The 19,788-nt window shown below is 39.9% G+C and overlaps 2 protein-coding genes across 5 annotated transcripts in view; both read right to left on the reverse strand.

The window, feature by feature from the left end:
- Nucleotides 1-5,001, reverse strand: part of LOC307021953 (uncharacterized protein) — a 28,653-nt gene extending 23,652 nt beyond the window's left edge. The window contains exons 1-2 of one of the 2 annotated variants that reach the window (XM_079654500.1): nt 4,212-5,001; nt 2,158-2,222 (exon numbers count right to left, since the gene is read on the reverse strand). In XM_079654500.1, the coding sequence (XP_079510626.1) occupies nt 2,158-2,187 (30 nt within the window). In that variant the 5' untranslated portion in view covers nt 2,188-2,222; nt 4,212-5,001. The remainder of the gene's footprint in view (nt 1-2,157; nt 2,223-4,211) is intronic. The other variant, XM_079654502.1, reaches the window with a different exon arrangement.
- Nucleotides 5,002-10,602: 5,601 nt separating this feature from the next.
- The window catches only part of atf6b (activating transcription factor 6 beta), a 41,820-nt gene continuing 32,634 nt past the window's right edge, over nt 10,603-19,788 (reverse strand). For all 3 annotated transcript variants that reach the window (XM_079654498.1, XM_079654497.1, XM_079654496.1), the window contains 6 exons: nt 16,845-16,952; nt 16,622-16,721; nt 16,412-16,479; nt 16,021-16,120; nt 15,716-15,800; nt 10,603-14,480 (listed from right to left, as the gene is read on the reverse strand). In XM_079654498.1, the coding sequence (XP_079510624.1) occupies nt 14,191-14,480; nt 15,716-15,800; nt 16,021-16,120; nt 16,412-16,479; nt 16,622-16,721; nt 16,845-16,952 (751 nt within the window). In that variant the 3' untranslated portion in view covers nt 10,603-14,190. The remainder of the gene's footprint in view (nt 14,481-15,715; nt 15,801-16,020; nt 16,121-16,411; nt 16,480-16,621; nt 16,722-16,844; nt 16,953-19,788) is intronic.

The raw sequence follows: 19,788 nt of genomic DNA on the forward strand, positions 1-19,788 counted from the left end.
GAGCCTGATAGGTTAGGAGGTCGTCATGGTGTTTGGATTTCCACCATTTCCGCTCTGCTGCCCGAAGGATGGTTCTATTAGCACGCAGTGCGTCATTTAGCCAGGGAGCAGGAGGGGACTGACGAGCCGGCCGCGACCCCATAAGTGTTATATTTTCACAGCTCAGTGTCAGTAAATATTGTGCAGTTAGTTTTGGACTACAAGATAGATGTAAGCCTGTACAGGTAGTTATTTAAAGCATAAATGAGTCGATTGGGTTCTGGAGGTGTGGTTAAAGCAATTGTGCTTGGTTGGCGTGGCCTGGGCCTGGTGGTGGGGTCTAATGTGATATATTTTCATGGGGCCCAAAATCCCTGGTGTGTATGGCCAGAGGGCAGGACCTATAAACACATGTACTACCCAATAGCATATTTCCATCCCCTGAAGACAAGGAATGTGTCATAGTAGAAATTTGCAGCCCAATGAAAGAAGGAAGCATAAAGCTTGTACATTTCTATAACCCGTGTAAAAATCTTCCCATTGAAACTTTACAGACAATAGCAGGGACGGGTCATAGAAGGGAAGTGTGGTGTGGTGATTTTAATGCTCACAACAGCCTATGGGGAAGCATTCAAACAGACAGTAATGGGGATGTTGTAGAACAAATGTTAGAGGAAAGATCACTGTTTTGCCTTGATGATGGACAAAAAACAAGAATAGACGTGAATAGGGGGACACAATCATGTTTGGACCTCACACTTGTGACGGATAGTTTAGTTAAATCGTGTGAATGGAATGTAAAAGTGACTGTACCATAGGAAGTGATCATTACCCAGTTTTCACTATCATCAACACAAACGTATGTAGACAGTAAGGGAGTGTATTTACCAGGTGGTGCTTTGGTAAAGCAGACAGAAATGTAGACTTTGCTGTAAGGAGTCAGCACAATTGTAAAATAAAATAAAATATTACAGTAATAGTGTACTTGCATTGTGTGGGTGTAAGGGTGTAACTTTGGTTTGAGAAGTGGGGGGGGGGGGGGCACAAAACAGGGGGTCCTCTTCAATGAAACATTTTCTCAATTTAATTCCATTTCCTGCCTTTCTACAAATATATTAGGGATTATAGTGTTAACAAATCCAAGAAAAATGTGTCGTGTGTATATAATGAGTGTGCACACTTATCTAGTATCCTATCCATGTATACCTGTTTTATTTGTGATGACCTCACATCCTCTAGGGGGGCTACTATTATATATTTAAATCATCAAAAACCCATTAGCATATGCTCACAAGCAATAACACATATTTGATAAACTCCTCTCTCCTATCTTTATCTTACCTAGTCTGCCTTCTTTCTTTTTATGTATGCATATTTTACTAATCACTCCCCTTTCAAACTGTGTTTTTTATTTTGTACTGACCTATTGCACACAGTGGAATGATTTATTAACTCATTTTATATACAACTAATATTACATAGATGGAAATATTTGTTTACAAAGATGACCAAACCTTTTGAGACCCACTGAGATAACGTAGACTAAAGATTACAATCTAATAGTCCTTTACCTCCCTGAGCTGACCTTATCTCTCTCAGTCCCACAGGAGAGAGCTCTCCCTCTCCTTATTGTTGAAACAGCTTCTAATCTCCGTTAGCTCCGAGCTAGCACCAAATACTAACAACGTCTCTCTTTCTATCTCTCACACACTCCTCCTCCTCCTCCTCCTCCTCCTCCTCCTCCTCCTCCTCCTCCTCCTCCTCCTCCTCCAGAGAGAGAGATAATTTTATTTTTAGTTGTGCATTGTTATTTGTGCTTGAGAAACATTCCACTTGAACTTTATTTTAACAAACTTAGTAGTAATTATTGTCCTATATATTTTTTCAGATTTCACAGCTGCCTGGGCCTAGCAGCAACAAGAACTTCCATTTGTCCCTGCCCCCAGGTCAAGATCTACCGTGGCTCAAGGGCCTTCACCAGAGCCATCACCACAAAGGACCAGAGGACCATCATCGCTACAGTGGCCTCCATCTCCATCTGCCACAAGATTAAGATACACCTCGGTACAAAGGCCTCCATCACAGCCATCACGATCAACCCAGCCAGCAAAGAAGTCTTGCCTAGCAGATGTACCTCCCACACGGCCACCAGCATCAACCTGGGACAATCACACCTACCTCCCTCCGACACAGCCACCAGCAGCCCATGCACCATCACCTACACAGCAGCCAGACCCCCTGTCCTGGAAGACAGACAAAGACCATGACACTGCTCCCCCTGTCTTTAAATTTATAATGAATAGTTGGTTGAAAAAGTTCTGATATTGTAAATATTGAGATTTTACAGTTTCTTATGTTAACATAAATTGTTGGTTGAAAAAAAAGTTCTAATGCTCAATTTGTATTTGTACACATCACATCAACCTTGGTATGGAATATGAAGTCATGAATCAGTCCTGATGTAACTTTTCTGTGGTGAAAGCAGAGGGATGGAACTATTTTACACATGAATAACATTTCATTTAATCTATATAGGCCTATAGTGTAATTCATATAATTATTTCACTACTTTTGTAAACCAAATCTAAAACGCCCCAAAAAATAGACGCGATGAGTAAATGTGTTTTCACAAGAGTTTTTAGGTTTTCCAAAAATCGGATTTCTGATTTTCAGCTAAGTATCTCCTAAGACAGTGCTCTAAGGTGAGTGACTTGCATCTCTAGCAAGACCAGAGAGTGTCCTGAATATTTCGATAAGTAACATAATGGTGCCATGTTATAAGAAGTACATTTAAAAGGTGATTTAAGGAGACGTCTACATATCGAGAAAATATCCTTATACTCCAGAGGGTTAAGGAAAAGCGTAAGGCAATTGTATTTTTTATATATATATATTTTATATTGTTTGATTTATTGATTATATTCAAAGGAAAATTAATACTTGGTCTCCTGAATCTGGAATAATATACAATTTACAGCAAAGCCTGTTTTTTTGAAAAACCGCACGTTTTAAACGGGCGAATGGTGGCATTTTAGGCTTTCCATAGTTCGCTCCGCCTCTCTGGGAGCTTAGTGACGTAGGGGACTTCCCCCCTCGTTCTTCTGTGTCCGATATTGCGTTAAACGGAGGATTCCGACATTTTACATTCATTCTATAACTAGACACGCCTCTTCTCCTCCTAAACTCTTTCATGACTTTTCATCTTAAAGAGCATCTTGCAGGTTTTTATTTTTTCTACATTTATGCTTAGACTTGCTTGAAAATTACAATTAAAAAAGTGAATGCAGAATTTGATATGTTTTACGAATTCAGAGGGAAAGGAGCAATTTTGAGCTCTGCTCTTAAAAACGGCTTTTTTTTAAGGTCATACGTCAAACGCGTCATATTACATCACACAGGGGACACATCTCCGCTCTGTGACCGCGGGTATAGTAGAGTTGCGTTGAGTAGAGCGGTTGTGTTTTAAGGAGCTGGTATTTTTCGGTAGTTTTACATTGTATTTCACCATTTGTAATCATGGTGCAGTATTGTGTTTGTGCAGGTTGCACAAATACTAGCCTGTCAGGACATCGAGTCCACAGTAAAAAGGACCGGAGCTAGCGTTCGTTCCTGGGTGCGTTGTGCATCCACCTCCCTGCAGCACATACTCTCCACAGCTTTATCAGTAAACCGTATTACTTCTCTCTCCCCCCCCTTCGCTGCTCTATCTCTCTTCCCTCCGGTACACGGCACCGTAAGACTAGTGTGGAGTTGCATTAGGTAACGCTTTGGTGGCTGTACTGCTCCAGCCGTATCCTTTGTGTTTGTTTGTTTCCCCCTGTCTGTGTTGTTTATGTGTGCCTGGTGGCTGTCGCTCCCGGCTCAACCTCCACTCACCTGCTGCAAGCAGCTGTGCACCCTCCCCAACTACACACCTGCTTTCCATCAAGCCATTTACAACGGCATATCAACGGAGGCTCCCAAACCTTTCTCCGCCAGATCGTCAAGTATCAGCCGTATCTCGCGTCTCTCCTCCGGTACACAGCACCGTAGTGTGGAGTTGCATTAGGTAACGCGAGATACGGCTGATACTTGTGCATTCGTTTTTGTTATGAATCAGTATCAACAGTCCTGCCAGTAATGTTACTATATTATCAATGCTGCTTTAGTTATAGCCTGATATATGATAGCTAACTTTACAATGTTGTGATGTGACGTTAGCTAACATTCTGTAGCTAACGCCGGTCACTCACCAAGATAGCTGCCCAGTTCTCCACTGGTTCTCCTCACACCACAGCTCAATTTCTCTCCGATGGCCGTTATTTCTTCTAATCATTGGCTGCTCCTGGTCTCTTGGACGCCTAGCAGGCTCATAATTATAAGGTTGTGGTCCGTCATATGCATTCGAATATTCATGTTCAACTTCTTCTGTGTCTTCTGTGTCGAAACTAGCATTGGGATCCATGTTTATTAATACGTTACACCTGCCGCTCTCCCCCTTGTGTCCCCCGTGTTACGTCACACGCGGGAGGTCACGTGCCGAGGCTTTTTTATGCGGAAGTGAACATTTCTTACAAAAACGACGCCAGATGTCACTGTAGTGTATATTTCTGTATATTTTTTTGAAAATCTAGTGTATTCATCATTTTCCTACACATTTATTCACAGGTGTCTTTAACCTGGAAGTTGCTCTTTAATCCATTTCAAACGCTGAAATCAACACTGTAAAAAATACAGGAAATACTTCACAGCATTTTGGTTTCCGGTAGTTCCGGATGTTGTCGGATGCTACCCACGTCTGTAAATCAATCAATCAATCAATCAATGTTTGTTTATATAGCCCAATATCACAAATGTTACATTTGTCTCAGTGGACTTCACAGTTTGTATAGAATATCAGTATGACAATACGACACCCTCTGTCCTTAGACCCTCACATCGTACAAGGAAAAACTTCCAGAGAAAACCCACAGTTTAAAGGGAAAAATGGGAGAAACCTCAGGGAGAGCAACAGAGGAGGGATCCCTCTCCCAGGACGGACAGACGTGCAATAGATGCCGTGTATAAATTGAAAAGATAATACATTTGCAACATAGGTAGTCCAAATGTTTTGAAATGCTATAAACAATAAAGTATTCAAATAAACTGTACCTTCATTTAATATTCAGCAACAATAATCTCTTGGTTCAATTAGTTGCAGTGTTAAATCAGTAGGTTTCAGTGTGCATCACTCCATGTCATTTCGCTGCTAAATTCACCTCTATAGGAAATGGTATTTTAGCCACATGCTAAATGCTAACCAGAGATGAAGGATTTTCAGAATAAAAGCTTGGTATTGAGAACTTCCAGGTTTTTCCAGAATAAAATAGCATTTCAACCATAGACTGTATATATAAACTTACGGTATGTTTAAGCTACATTATGCTATCAAAACATTGATTTTAATTTCTAACAATACATAATAAAAGTACACCATTTACCTCTAAATTGCAGTGGAGTAGAAGTACAAAGAAGCAAAATAAGTACAGTACTTGAGTAAATGTACTTAGTAAATTAAATCGTCCATGTCTTTCTTACTTGCCATCAGAACTACAAACCTCTATTTGTCACTCATCACCATGGACTGTAGAAGGCCCAAACTACTGCTTTTCAACAAGTGGAGTCGCCCCCTGCTGGATGTAAGAGAGAACGCAACATAAAGCCCTTTAGCATTGGGTTCCCCTGGTCCCTCACACTGACGATTTTACAGATACTTGTTGCTAAATTCTGCTCACATGTGGCAGTTTGTCTTTTGTCTTGATTGCATGACACTGAAGGTCAATGCAGTTTTCCCTTACCTTCCGGAAGCAGCAGGATGATCTGATGTCTCTCCGGTGCTTTGTCGCCCTCTAGCTGTCACAGGAAGAGTTGTCCCTTCACACTGGATCTCTGGAGCCCAGTGACACCATTTTGACACGTCACCCCAGCCTGGATGTTCCAAACTTCATCCAATGCAGATGTGTGGAGTCACCTGTGTTTTTGGGAACATTCTACAAAGCAGAAAGTTTGTTGTGCATCTAAAGCAATATTGGTAAATGATTTAATATCAGATTATAATATTGATATATGCTGTCTCACTGAAACTTGGTTGAGACATGAAGAATATGTCAGCATAAATGAGGCCACTCCACCCAGCCATATCAATACTCATATTGCCTGAGGCAAGGGCCGAGGAAGTGGAGTTGCAGCAATCTTTGACTCAAGTTTACTTATCAATACTAATCAAAAATTAAATTATACCTCCTTTGAAAGCCTCGTTTTCAGTCTTACGCATCCGACCTGGAAAACTTTGCAACCAATCTTATTTGTTACAGTGTACCGTGCACCAGGTCCTTATTCAGAATTCTTATCAGAATTCTCTGAGTTTTTATCAGCTTTGGTACTTAAAACAGATAAAGTAATTATCGTAGGTGACTTTAATATTCATGTTGACGATGATAAAAATAGCCTTACTGTTGCATTTAACTCTATATTAGATTATGTTGGTTTCTGTCAGAGTGTAAATAAACCAACCCACTGCTATAATCACACTCTCGACCTTGTTCTGACTTATGGTATTGACATTGAGCAACTATTAGTCGAAACGCATAATCCTGCTTTATCCGACCATTTCTTAGTAACTTTTGAAGTACTGTTACTAGACTACAAAGCATTAGTCAAAAGCTCCTGCAGCAGAAACCTATCTGTTAGTGCTATAGCCAAATTTAAGGAAGAGATTCCACCAATACTTAACTCGATAGCATGTCTGCATGTAAGGGAGGAAACTTATACAAAATGTACACCACCCCAAATTGATCATGTTGTTGATAGTGCTACAGATGCGCTGCGAATAAAATTAGACTCTGTTGCTCCTTTGAAAAAGAAGAAAATAAAACATAGACTATCTCCATGGCATAATGCCGAAACCCACAAACTAAAACAAAAGTCGAGACAACTTGAAAGGATATGGCATTCCACTAAACTTGAAGAATCTCATTTAATTTGGCATATTACTCTCAATGAATATAAGAAAGCACTGCGTAAAGCGAGAGCAGCCTACTACTCTTCATTAATAGATGAGAATAAGAATAATGCAAGATTTCTTTTCAGCACTGTAGCCAGGCTGACAGAGAGCCGCAGCTCGATTGAGCCTTCTATTCCCATAGCACTCTGTAGTAATGATTTCATGTGCTTTTTCAACGATAAAATTGTTACTCTTGGAAACAAAATTAATTACCTCTTGCCTTTGACCAGTATAGTATTATCAACAGCTTCCGGAAACGTAAGTTCTAATATTACTATAGATAGTAAACTAGAATGCTTTTCAGCAATAAACCTTGAACAATTAAATTCTATGATTCTCTCTTCTAAACCATCAACGTGTATCTTAGACCCGATTCCAACTAAGCTGTTAAAAGAAGTTTTTCCATTAATTAGCACTTCTTTAGTAAATATTATGAATATGTCTTTATTATCCGGCTATGTTCCACAATCATTCGAAGTAGCAATGATAAAACCGCTTCTTAAAAAGCACAACCTCGGTCCAGAGGTTCTAGCCAACTATAGACCTATTTCTAATCTTCCGTTCCTCTCAAAGATTCTTGAGAAAGCAGTCGCAAAACAGCTGTGTGATTACTTAAAAAACTATGATTTATTTGAAGATTTTCAGTCTGGCTTTAGAACACATCATAGCACAGAGACAGCTCTGGTTAGAGTCACAAATGACATTCTAATAGCCTCAGACAAGGGACTTGTCTCTATTCTTGTTTTGCTCAATCTCAATGCTGCATTGATACTATCGACCATGATATCCTATTGCAAGGACTAGAGCACTTAGTTGGCATACAGGGAACTGCTTTAGGCTGGTTTAGGTCCTATCTATCTGAACGCTCTCAGTTTGTACGTGTCAACGATGAATCTTCCACGCAAATCAAAGTTAGCCATGGAGTGCCACAGGGCTCATTGCTCGGACCTATTTTGTTCACATTATATATGCTTCCTTTAGGCAATATTATAAGGAATCATTCTGTAAACTTTCATTGTTATGCGGATGATACCCAACTATATTTATCAATCAAGCCTGATGAAATTAATCATCTAAATAAAATTCAAGACTGCCTCAAGGACTTAAAAACGTGGATGACCTTACATTTTTTTATGTTAAACACGACCAAAAAAAGTTATTGTACTTGGCCCAAAGAATCTACGAAACAAATTATCTAAAGATATACTAACTATGGATGGCATTAATTTGGCCTCAAGTGAGACTGTAAGGAATCTTGGTGTTATATTTGATCAGGATTTATCCTTTAACGCCCACATAAAATCAATTTCAAGGACCGCCTACTTCCATCTATGTAACATTGCAAAAATCAGGCATATCTTGCCTCAAAACGATGCAGAGAAACTAGTTCATGCATTTGTTACTTCAAGGCTGGATTATTGTAACTCCTTATTATCAGGGTGTACCAAGAAGTCAGTCAAGTCGCTTCAGCTGATTCAAAATGCTGCAGCTCGTGTACTAACCAGAGTTAGGAAAAGGGACCACATTACTCCTGTTCTGGCTGCCTTACACTGGCTCCCTATAGAACACAGGATAGAATTTAAAATTCTTCTTCTCGGCTACAAAGCTCTTAATGGGCAGGCGCCATCTTACCTTAAAGAACTCATTATACCCTACTGTCCTACTAGGGCATTGCGTTCCAAGAATGCAGGGTTGTTGGTTGTTCTTACAGTCTCTAAAAGTACAATGGGAGCCAGAGCCTTTTCTTATCAAGCTCCACTTTTGTGGAATCAGCTTCCAGTTTGTGTTCGGACGACAGACACCCTATCCGTTTTTAAGAGTGCGCTTAAGACCTTCCTTTTTGATAAAGCTTATAGTTAGGGCTGATTAGATTCAGCCCCTAGTTTTGCTGATATAGGCTTAGTTTGTCGGGGGACATCTTACTTCTTCCTTCTCTCTGTCTATACCTGTGTACTCTCATGTTCCGATTAACCCAGCTTCCCCAAATTTCTTTCTTTTTGGTGTCTATATACGCCGGGATCCGGAGTCATGGATGATCTTGCGGTCCTGTGTCATGGATCGCGAGTCCTGGATCTTGAGTCGTGGCTGTGGTCCTGGATCATAAGTCCTGGATGGATATCCTCGTGGATTCATCTTCCTATTATACACACATGCATTTCCAAACATTTGGACTACCTATGTTGCAAATGTATTATCTTTTCAATTTACACACTATTGCACGTCTGTCCATCCTGGGAGAGGGATCCCTCCTCTGTTGCTCTCCCTGAGGTTTCTCCCATTTTTCCCTTTAAACTGTGGGTTTTCTCTGGAAGTCTTTCCTTGTACGATGTGAGGGTCTAAGGACAGAGGGTGTCGTATTGTCATACTGATATTCTGTACAAACTGTGAAGTCCACTGAGACAAATGTAACATTTGTGATATTGGGCTATATAAATAAACATTGATTGATTGAAACATTGAAAGTTTGTTGTGTCTGAGCTGAGTCTCTAAACTCCCCTCATGGGGCTGTCAGCAGAAAGGCTTCAGACAGAGGTTTTTCATTTCCTAATCATGTCCAATCATCAGTTTACCACAAGTGAAATCAAATCAAGGTGCAGAACGGCTCAAAGATAATCCACCTCTTGGGAGGAACCTGAGCTCAACTCAAATATGTATCAAGTATTTCTTTATTCTTTGTCCACTCGAGGAGGCATTTGAGAATAAACAAGTCTTCTTCACAAATATGAAAACATTATTTTGGAGTTGAAGGATTCCTTTAAAACAAACATGAGTCTCAGAAGTGATGCAGGGCTAACGAAAAGTCAACCAGGAGTCGTCCCCTCAGGTAGGGTTGAGGTCACCTGTAGAGGGGACAGTTACCCTGTCAATTGTTGAATTTATGACTGAACGTTTCTCCGCAGCAGCCTTAAAGATTTACAGCTCCACAATTAGAGGATAAAGAGAGAGCTGAAGGCCTCAGGTGGTCTGGACTCTGTGTCGCTGAGCCGGGTCAGAGAGGGGCCGATGGAGGCCAGTGACCACTGAGGAGGGCTGTCTCTGGCCGGCAGACGTGCATGGTTACAATCATCCTCACATACACATGGATAGTATAATAAAACATTTGTCTGCAGCCATTTAACGCGGGAAATTGGAAAGTAGTGAATGCATTGCAATCCCCACATCATCGCTTTATATATTGGCTCAACACACACGATATATTGATTAATATAATAATATTGATTAAATAATTTTCATTTTATAAATAACCTTGTGATCAATATGGAAACATTAACTTTGCTGTTCTTGACTTGTGTTAGACGACAGTAAGCCTGGATTTTGATTAGCAGAAGGGAAACAGTCAGATAGTCCTCGTAATTCTTCAAAGACAAATGTCCTACGTAAGAATTGATAACAAGCTCACATTTCCTGTCCATGTCTGTTTTGTGTGTGAAGAAAAAAGGTACAATGAATTAACACAACAAAAGGATTCACTAAAACAGAAACAAAACTGAATTCAGCTGAAACTAAAAGCTTGTGTCATCTATACGACGGATTATAACAAATGTTTATGGTTCCAGCAAATCGGTTTTCACACGATGAAGAAACAACAGGAGAACAGAGCGTTAGTTTATTATATCTTTATCAAATTCAACGCCTCCTATAAACATAAAGGCAGAAGTTCCATTGTGTCATTTCATCAGAGGATGGAAATAGAAAGATGTATTTACATATTTAAATAAAAAAAAAACATTCTATGTACATGGTTAGCTTTAGTCATGCTGTCACAGATTTAGGAAGCCTTTTTAAATCTGATATCTGGACTATGTATTTGACTTGGTGAGAAACGTCTTCTTTGAAGAGAATAAAAACTCCAGTTTACAAATTATAAATTTATGATTTTAGAGATATCTGATTCAAGGAAACTGCCATCTTTGAGTTCTCCTATTTTATCTTGTGTTGTTACAGGGACTATGCATTAGTTGTGAGTCACTTTCTCCCCTCGTCTCAACAGATCATTCATTATATATGCCCATCTATTTTCATTATGTTGTCACCCTTAAAGTTATTTTTGCAACAAAAAGCCAAAGATCTGCTGCTGAATGTCTGAATGTTTCCTGTTTTTATTTTTGGCTTTATCATCAATTTGACCTTTCAATAATTGTTTGGAACATTTGTATGAAAACAAATGGCAACCGAAATATCCCAATTTCATAAATAATGAAAATAACTTTTAAGTGGGGAACAGTGACTCAATCATTACAAAAAAGAATTTTCTCCAAGGTTTGAGATCGTACCAACCAGATGAGACATATTGGCAGTGTTGCCCAAACCATTTGTATTTATCTGTGAAACAAAGATCTTTGTTTCAGAAAAACATGACTCAGCAGTTTCCCACCCACACAGTTCAAAACAAACATTAAACTTCATGCCCCACCCCCATTTTCCCATCTTTTTACAATTATAAAACAAATACATGATAAAGAAGAAAAGATACCAAAATCAGACATGCAGGAGGAGCGTGCGAGAGACAACAGACCAACAAAGAAACAAAGACTGTTAATATTAGTACAAGTTAAAGTAATAATCCAACATTCTGGGAAATGTTTAGATGAATACCTTACTCGTATATATGCACTAAATACGGTGGTTAGCTTAGTTTAGCAGAAAGCGATTTAACAGCTTTGTTTAAACCGTAAAAAAATGCAATAGTAATAGAAACTACAATTTTAGAAGAGTTATGTACTGGACTGTATAATACTAGCTTGAATACATTGTGAACTTTTAGCAACATAACAATAAGCACATTTAATTAAAACATACAACTATTATTTTACTGGCTGAATCTTTATTTCAAGTTTCATTAGCCACAACATAAAAAAGGAAAATTAGTAAATGGTAAATACATTTCTTTGATTGTCAAACTTTTTGTTTTATGGTCACTGTTTTGCTGCACGAGTTAGTGAAATCTTAAAGAGGCACTCCAACTATTTAGTTCCACTTCCTTCAAGCAGAGGGATTTAAAGAGTTATCAGAGTTTTAGTGTGTCTGCCAAAACATTGTGACTCTTTTTATGTGTTTGAGGTTTGATAGGAAAAAAGATTGAAATGTTTTTGTTTGAAACAAATAAAATCATAAATATTTGATGTTAAAGACTTTAACAAACGAAAGAAATACTACATTAAACATTTGTGTCTTGACTTGGCAGTAATGATCTGTCCTTTAGGATGGTTTAAGTATAATTTCTTCAACAAAACTGATCATGTAAAACGTCCTACAAGTTCATTCTGTACAATAAAAACAATCTGTGAATATATTTCATAAATATAATGTGTTATCAGGACTGAGTTTATACTATGAGCATTGACGGTGGTTGGTCCACTGAACTGAACACAAGAATACAAAATATAGAATTCATCATCAGTCCGTTTTCTTGTTTTTTTTCCTTTTCCTTTTTGTTGTCAAAAGATCAGAACACATTGAAATAAAAAAGATGTATAAAAAGGTGACAAAAACAAACAATATATCTACAGAGGACCCATTGATATTTACAACTTTTAAATAATCCCCATTCAAAACAACATGTTTCTATAAAAAACAAAACATGAATGAACATCTGACAGCTGTCACATGAAGAGGATCTCAGTGATGAAGAGGGTTAGTGACGTCTGGTGTTAGGGTTTATATATTATAGACTAGATTAGCTTGCATTTCAAATGAGAAAGGCACCATTTCAAGACGCTGGGTTAGTTACTAGCGGTTCCTGTCGCTGTGTGGCCATGGACATCCGGACAAGTGTCACTGGATCACTTTGATGCTGAAGAGCAGCTGAACATGCTAAGATTCTCAGGCAGGTTTAGCAGGTATAACAATCATCTTTTTGTATGAGCCTTAAGCAAATTCATGGATGTAATGATAGAATTAGAATGATCTAAATCTAAAAAATTGTTAAGTTAATGAATTCAGAACTTTTTCCTATGATAAAGTTTTCATCGTCATATAACATGTATTAGCAGATTAGCATCAGTGTGCTGTTCCTGAACACACCTTGTTTAGGACTGAAGACTTACAGCCTGATATTTTCCCCAAATAATGCTTTACTGCATTTCCAACTAATTAACAAATGAACCAACTCCTACCACTTCTTTGGCGTTTGTTAAAGCTATAGAAAACTAAATATTGTTTATTTTAAAGTGGGTTACAGATATATTCACAGAATCTTTGACTGACTGTTGGTCAATGATTAACGGGGAAATGTTAAAGATATTTGATGAAGAAACCCTTACACTTTGTCAGATATCACGCTCACTGCTTAATAACAAAAAACGATGTTGGTGAAAAATTATTTTGTCGTGATCATTTGAAAAATGTTGAAATCATAATGAAAATGATGATTGAAGAACTATCAAGCCCTCTAATATTGTGAATCATATCGCATTAGCAATATCATCTATATAACCAAAATTCATTTTTCAAATTCAAGCAGCCCTGATTATGTATATTTGTTTAACTGTATCATATTGCTCTTGTCCTCCAGACTCAGAAGCTGTGTCTCCTCCAGCCGTCATTAAGACCCAGCTTCCTGCCGCAGCTGTCAGGGTTTTTCCTGTTGTACATGAAGTGGTATACCACTCATAGCCACAACACAAATATATAAACGCAAACTCCTCACACAATCTAACTGCACAGTCACTGCTTTGTTAATTCACTGGTGTATTGCTCCTCAAAACATTTCTCCCTCAAATCAATTTGAGGTTGTTTCTGAGCTAAAACAGAAACTGACTTTCACCACCACAAATACACACAACCCCCCCCCCCGCTTCTTACAAACTGTACAGTTTCACAATTCATTATTTAAACGCAGGATTGTTTTTAAGTGCGGTGTGCTGCCGGGTTTGCTTCCAACTTTTACAAATATATTTTTATATATTAGTAGAATATCTTTTATTTAAGTAGTTAACCCAAATCGGAATGCTACCTTTAGTTTAGTGACATTAACGGCTCTGTTAATGGTTTTTATACATCAGATTGAATAAAATCGTTTATTAGATGTTTTTTTCTACAGAAAACTGTATAAAGCTTCTCCAGGAAGAAAATAATTCTGTTAGTTACCTGTCAGAGGGATGATAAAGTTATTTTTTAAAAAGATGTCCGTCTCAAGGCTTGAATATTTCTTTCATCTGCAATTAAATTCTTCTCATCTGTCAGTCTCATCAGACCCCTTCTGATTGGCTGATTAAATATTCGGCCGTCCGCCTGCGGGGGGGTATAGGTTGCCTGGGAGACGGTGCTGAAGAAGAAGAAGGATGATGGTGGCGCCCTCTGAGTGAGGTGTGGTTGCCGTGGTGATGGTGGTTGTGAGAGGCGGAGGGGGGGGGTGGAGGCGGGTCGCGGAGAGACCGCGGGACGGCCGAGGACTTGATGGGGACGATGCGGGTGTCCATGACCTCACAGTCCACCTGCATCATCATCTCATAGCCCTGAGAGGAGTTATACAGACTCTCTGGGGGGGGGGGGGAATTGGAAACAGGGGGGAGAAGAAGGAAGGGGAGGGAGGAGTGAGGGGGGAATGATGAAGGAAGAAAGGATAACAGAATTAAACTTCAATCATTATACTTTATTTCAAGCAGTATACAGTATTATTGCATGCCTGAGATAAATTCTCAATTCTGATTGCTTGATTTGGATATGTAGTGGTCTGCACTTTCTCAGTAGCAAACCAATGCAATGGATCCTCTGATCCAGAGCCAATGTGCAGTCATATCAATCTGTAGAATCTGGTCAATTTAAAGTGGGCTAATGTCAGCGACATCATGGAATACTTTTTGAATATTGCCCTTTACATTTGTGAGCACGCCACTTTGGATTCATGAAGGCTAAACTGTTCCCAGTAAAGAAAAGAAAAAAGTACAAGAGAAGGAAAAGGGTAAAAAGACAGAGAGCTCGAGGACAGAGAAATCCACAGGAGAAGACAGGCAGGAAGTAAACACTAACGGGAACGGCAAAAGAAGACAGACAGGAAGTAAACACTAACGGGAACAGCAGAAGAAGACAGACAGGAAGTAAACACTAACGGGAACGGCAAAAGAAGACAGACAGGAAGTAAACACTAACGGGAACAGCAGAAGAAGACAGACAGGAAGTAAACACTAACAGGAACCTAAGCCCTTTCTCAATTGTCAAATTTCCCCTCCTCGACTCCTCCGGTAGTGACCCGGAAATGAATTTCAGCGCGCCATGTTGAAGGACATCTAATTTCTCTAAATGCACACCGAGGACCGAGGATTGAGCGTTGAGGAGGCTCTCTGGAGGAGCTATAACCGAGGATACACTGATGTAGAGGAGAGAGGTTAGAGGAGAGAGGTTAGAGGAGAGAGGTTAGAGGAGAGAGGAGAGAGGTTAGAGGAGGCTCTCTGGAGGAGCTATAACCGAGGATACACTGATGTAGAGGAGAGAGGTTAGAGGAGAGAGGAGAGAGGTTAGAGGAGGCTCTCTGGAGGAGCTATAACCGAGGATACATTGCTGGATCCTCCGTGGATGTATTTCAGGCAACAGTGATGTTTCAGAGAGTCGTGACGCACGGCTGGACTTATCTCAGCCAATGACAGCTCTGCATAATGCATCCCCTGGATATTATGTTTGACCTCAGTATGAATGATTTGATTTACCTGTAGCCTCTAGTTTGCTATCTTAGAATCCATAATTCTACATTACACAAAAGTTTAAAATCTCACTCACCGTTGACAGACATGGCAGGCATCACCAGAGACATCTTGGGTCTGCTGGTCTTATTGTGGCTGATGGCCGGTAACAGCAGGTGATCCTGTACAGAAACACAGTCTGGTTTAATAAATCATATTCATATATTACCTTTACCTCTTTTTACATTCAATTTAAATTTTATCGTGGTACAATCATTTTAACACAGACCATCAGCTGTGATTCCTTATGCCTAATTCAATATTTGTAAACATCACAAATAGTCAAAAAGCTTTCCATAAACATATTCAGTAAAGTCTCATGTGTGTGGTTTGGTGTCATACCCGTCTGAAGGACACGACGTAGAAAGTGTCCTCTCTCCGGTCGATGGCGTCCAGGAAGTCGCTGTAGGTGACCTCCGGACCAGGAAGCGCCTGCAGCTGGCTGAAGAGCAGATAACACTCAAATCAATATTTATAATTCAATCCTTTAAATAACTAATCAAAAAACATTTCACTACATCGTAAAAACCTCAAGGAGATGTTATTTAATGATCAGCTGTAGGTATGCTTTCACTTTTTAAGGAACAACGAGGTCATTTTCAGTTATACAGCACATTTAGCTACTTTTTCACTCATAAAGTCAGCGTTCTTCTCTTATAAGACTTACAGAGCTTATTACAGGAGAAAATGAAGAACATCTTCCAATACAAACGTGTACATTTGCATAGCGTACCTTTCTATGGAGCGGTGAGCCTGGATGGGCAGATATCTGGAGAAGTTTGTCTTCCTCAGCTGAGCTTTCTGCAACAGCAAAGACAGAGAACATGATGAACATGACTATGAACCGGAAAAAGACAGATGTCAATCATTCAAAAAGTGCAGAAATAAAGAACTCCGTGCTATAGAAAATGATACAAATTGCATTAACAGGAAGGAGACGGACCTGGGCGATCTTGGCCTTCTTGGCTATTTTGGGTTTCCCTCCGGACTTCTTCCTGTCGATCTGGTGCCGTTGGACCCAGCCTCTCAGCTCATCTGCCAGCCTGTAGAGACGTATGGGGAGAGCAAGAAACATTAAATTGAGAAAATAATCAATAAAGGAACAATTGAAAGAAAGAAGGAAGGAAAAGTGAGAAAGGACAAGCAGACAGCAGAGTTGCTCTGACCTGAGCGACTCGGAGCGGTTGAACTGTCTACAGTCTGACGAGCTGAAGTACCGATCGATGTCCTGCAGCACCAGGTCCTTCATGTCACTGAACACATCACTCAGGTTCCTACACACACCATGTATACATTACTTCAGGTGACATTACATTGACTTACATGCATTCCCTGGAGACTTATCCTAACCTTAACCATAACCAACACATGCCTAACCCTAAAATTAATGATTCCCCTTATGGGGACCTCCATTTTGTCCCCATAAGGGAAGCCAGTCCCCACTCGTGACTGTGTAAACAGATTTAGGTCCCCACATGGATACACACATCTGTAAAAACTGGCACATTGTCGCCAGAATTTTTTTTAAAATTTTATTAAAAAGGAGAATCTGCCAGAGATGGAGTACTCGAGTCCTGGACTCGGGTGCCGATTTTCGGGACTCGGACTCGCGCACTGATTGACGCGACTCGGACTCGTGAATTTTTCCCCCCACGATGACTCGGACTCGACTTGTACATTGACGCTCTGACTTGGACTCGAGCACATTTTCTCTGGAGTCTGATGTTCTCTATCCTGGCGTGTGCACCTGCGAGGCGAGTTCACGTACTGGGCCTCGCTGTTGCAGTCTAAAGATGTCTAGAGACACACCCCGCATCGTGCTGTATGCTTTCACACATTCTTCTTCCACATTGGAAAAGAGCAGCACAAAATGCTCGTTATGTGGAAACAATGTTGAAGAGAAGGCTCCGTAACACATTACTCTAAGGATCGAGTGACGTGGCTGTCTTGAACACTATCATCAGAGTAACGTGATCTAATCAATAAATAAAGATTCAGCCGATAACACGAAAGCACATGGCTACTTAACATGCAGAATGACGTCATTTTGCATGCTAAGTAGCCATGTGCTTTCTGGGGCTAAATCTTTATCAGTAAACCGATTTAACCGGTAAAAGTTCCTTCAAAAATAAGAGTCCTGATCTTGTTACTATCAAAATAAAAGTGCAAAACGAAAACCTTACCATAGAAAAATATTGGCATACAAATTTTATCACTTCTCTAAAAGGTAATACATTTTAAACATAGTTTATTTATATATAATAATAATAAGCTTTATATTTGTATAGCACCTATTACAACGATTGTAGCCAAACTCGCTTCACAGCAGTTCAATAGACAGACTAGTATAACATGACAGGATAAAAGCAATGTAGAGGAGCAGCTACATTTCAACACATACAGTGGGGCAAAAAAGTATTTAGTCAGCCACCAATTGTGCAAGTTCTCCCACTTAAAAAGATGAGAGGCCTGTAATTTTCATCCGAGGTATACCTCAACTATGAGAGACAAAATGAGGAGGAAAAAAAAAATCCAGAAAATCACATTGTCTGATTTTTAAAGAATTTATTTGCAAATTATGGTGGAAAATAAGTATTTGGTCACCTACAAACAAACAAGATTTCTGGCTCTCACAGACCTGTAACTTCTTCTTTAAGAGCCTCCTCTGTCCTCCACTTGTTAACTGTATTAATGGCACCTGTTTGAACTCGTTATCAGTATAAAAGACACCTGTCCCCAACCTCAAACAGTCACACTCCAAACTCCACTATGGCCAAGACCAAAGAGCTGTCAAAGGAAACAAGAAACAAAATTGTAGACCTGCACCAGGCTGGGAAGATTGAATCTGCAATAGGTAAGCAGCTTGGTGTGAAGAAATCAACTGTGGGAGCAATTATTAGAAAATGGAAGACATACAAGACCACTGATAATCTCCCTCGATCTGGGGCTCCACGCAAGATCTCACCCCGTGGGGTCAAAATGATCACAAGAACGGTGAGCAAAAATCCCAGAACCACACGGGGGGATCTAGTCAATGACCTGCAGAGAGCTGGGACCAAAGTAACAAAGGCTACCATCAGTAACACACTACGCCGCCAGGGACTCAAATCCTGCAGTGCCAGACGTGTCCCCCTGCTTAAGCCAGTACATGTCCAGGCCCGTCTGAAGTTTGCTAGAGAGCATTAGATGATCCAGAAGAGGATTGGGAGAATGTCATATGGTCAGATGAAACCAAAATAGAACTTTTTGGTAAAAACTCAACTAGACGTGTTTGGAGGAGAAAGAATGCTGAGTTGCATCCAAAGAACACCATACCTACTGTGAAACATGGGGGTGGAAACATCATGCTTTGGGGCTGTTTTTCTGCAAAGGGACCAGGACGAATGATCCGTGTAAAGGAAAGAATGAATGGGGCCATGTATCGTGAGATTTTGAGAGACAACCTCCTTCCATCAGCAAGGGCATTGAAGATGAAACATGGCTGTGTCTTTCAGCATGACAATGATCCCAAACACACTGCCCGGGCAACGAAGGAGTGGCTTCGTAAGAAGCATGTCAAGGTCCTGGAGTGGCCTAGCCAGTCTCCAGATCTTAACCCCATAGAAAATCTTTGGATGGAGTTGAAAATCCGTGTTGCCCAACGACAGCCCCAAAACATAACTTCTCTAGAGGAGATCTGCATGGAGGAATGGGCCAAAATACCAGCAACAGTGTGTGAAAACCTTGTGAAGACTTACAGAAAACGTTTGACCTCTGTCATTGCCAACAAAGGGTATATAACAAAGTATTGAGATGAACTTTTGTTATTGACCAAATACTTATTTTCCACCATAATCTGCAAATAAATTCTTTAAAAATCAGACAATGCTATTTTCTTTCTTATTTTGTCTCTCATAGTTGAGGTATACCTAGGATGAAAATTACAGACCCGTCATCTTTTTAAGTGGGACAACTTGCACAATTGGTGGCTGACTAAATACTTTTTTGCCCTACTGTATATCCACAAAGGTTAATACATGAAGACTTGTGACTCGGACTTGACTTGGGCTCTTCTTAGGTGACTCGGACTTGGACTTGGACTCGAACAGAGGTAATGATGACTCGGACTCG

The sequence above is a fragment of the Notothenia rossii genome (assembly GCF_949606895.1).
Source record: "Notothenia rossii genome assembly, chromosome: 10".
Taxonomy (NCBI): domain Eukaryota; kingdom Metazoa; phylum Chordata; class Actinopteri; order Perciformes; family Nototheniidae; genus Notothenia; species Notothenia rossii.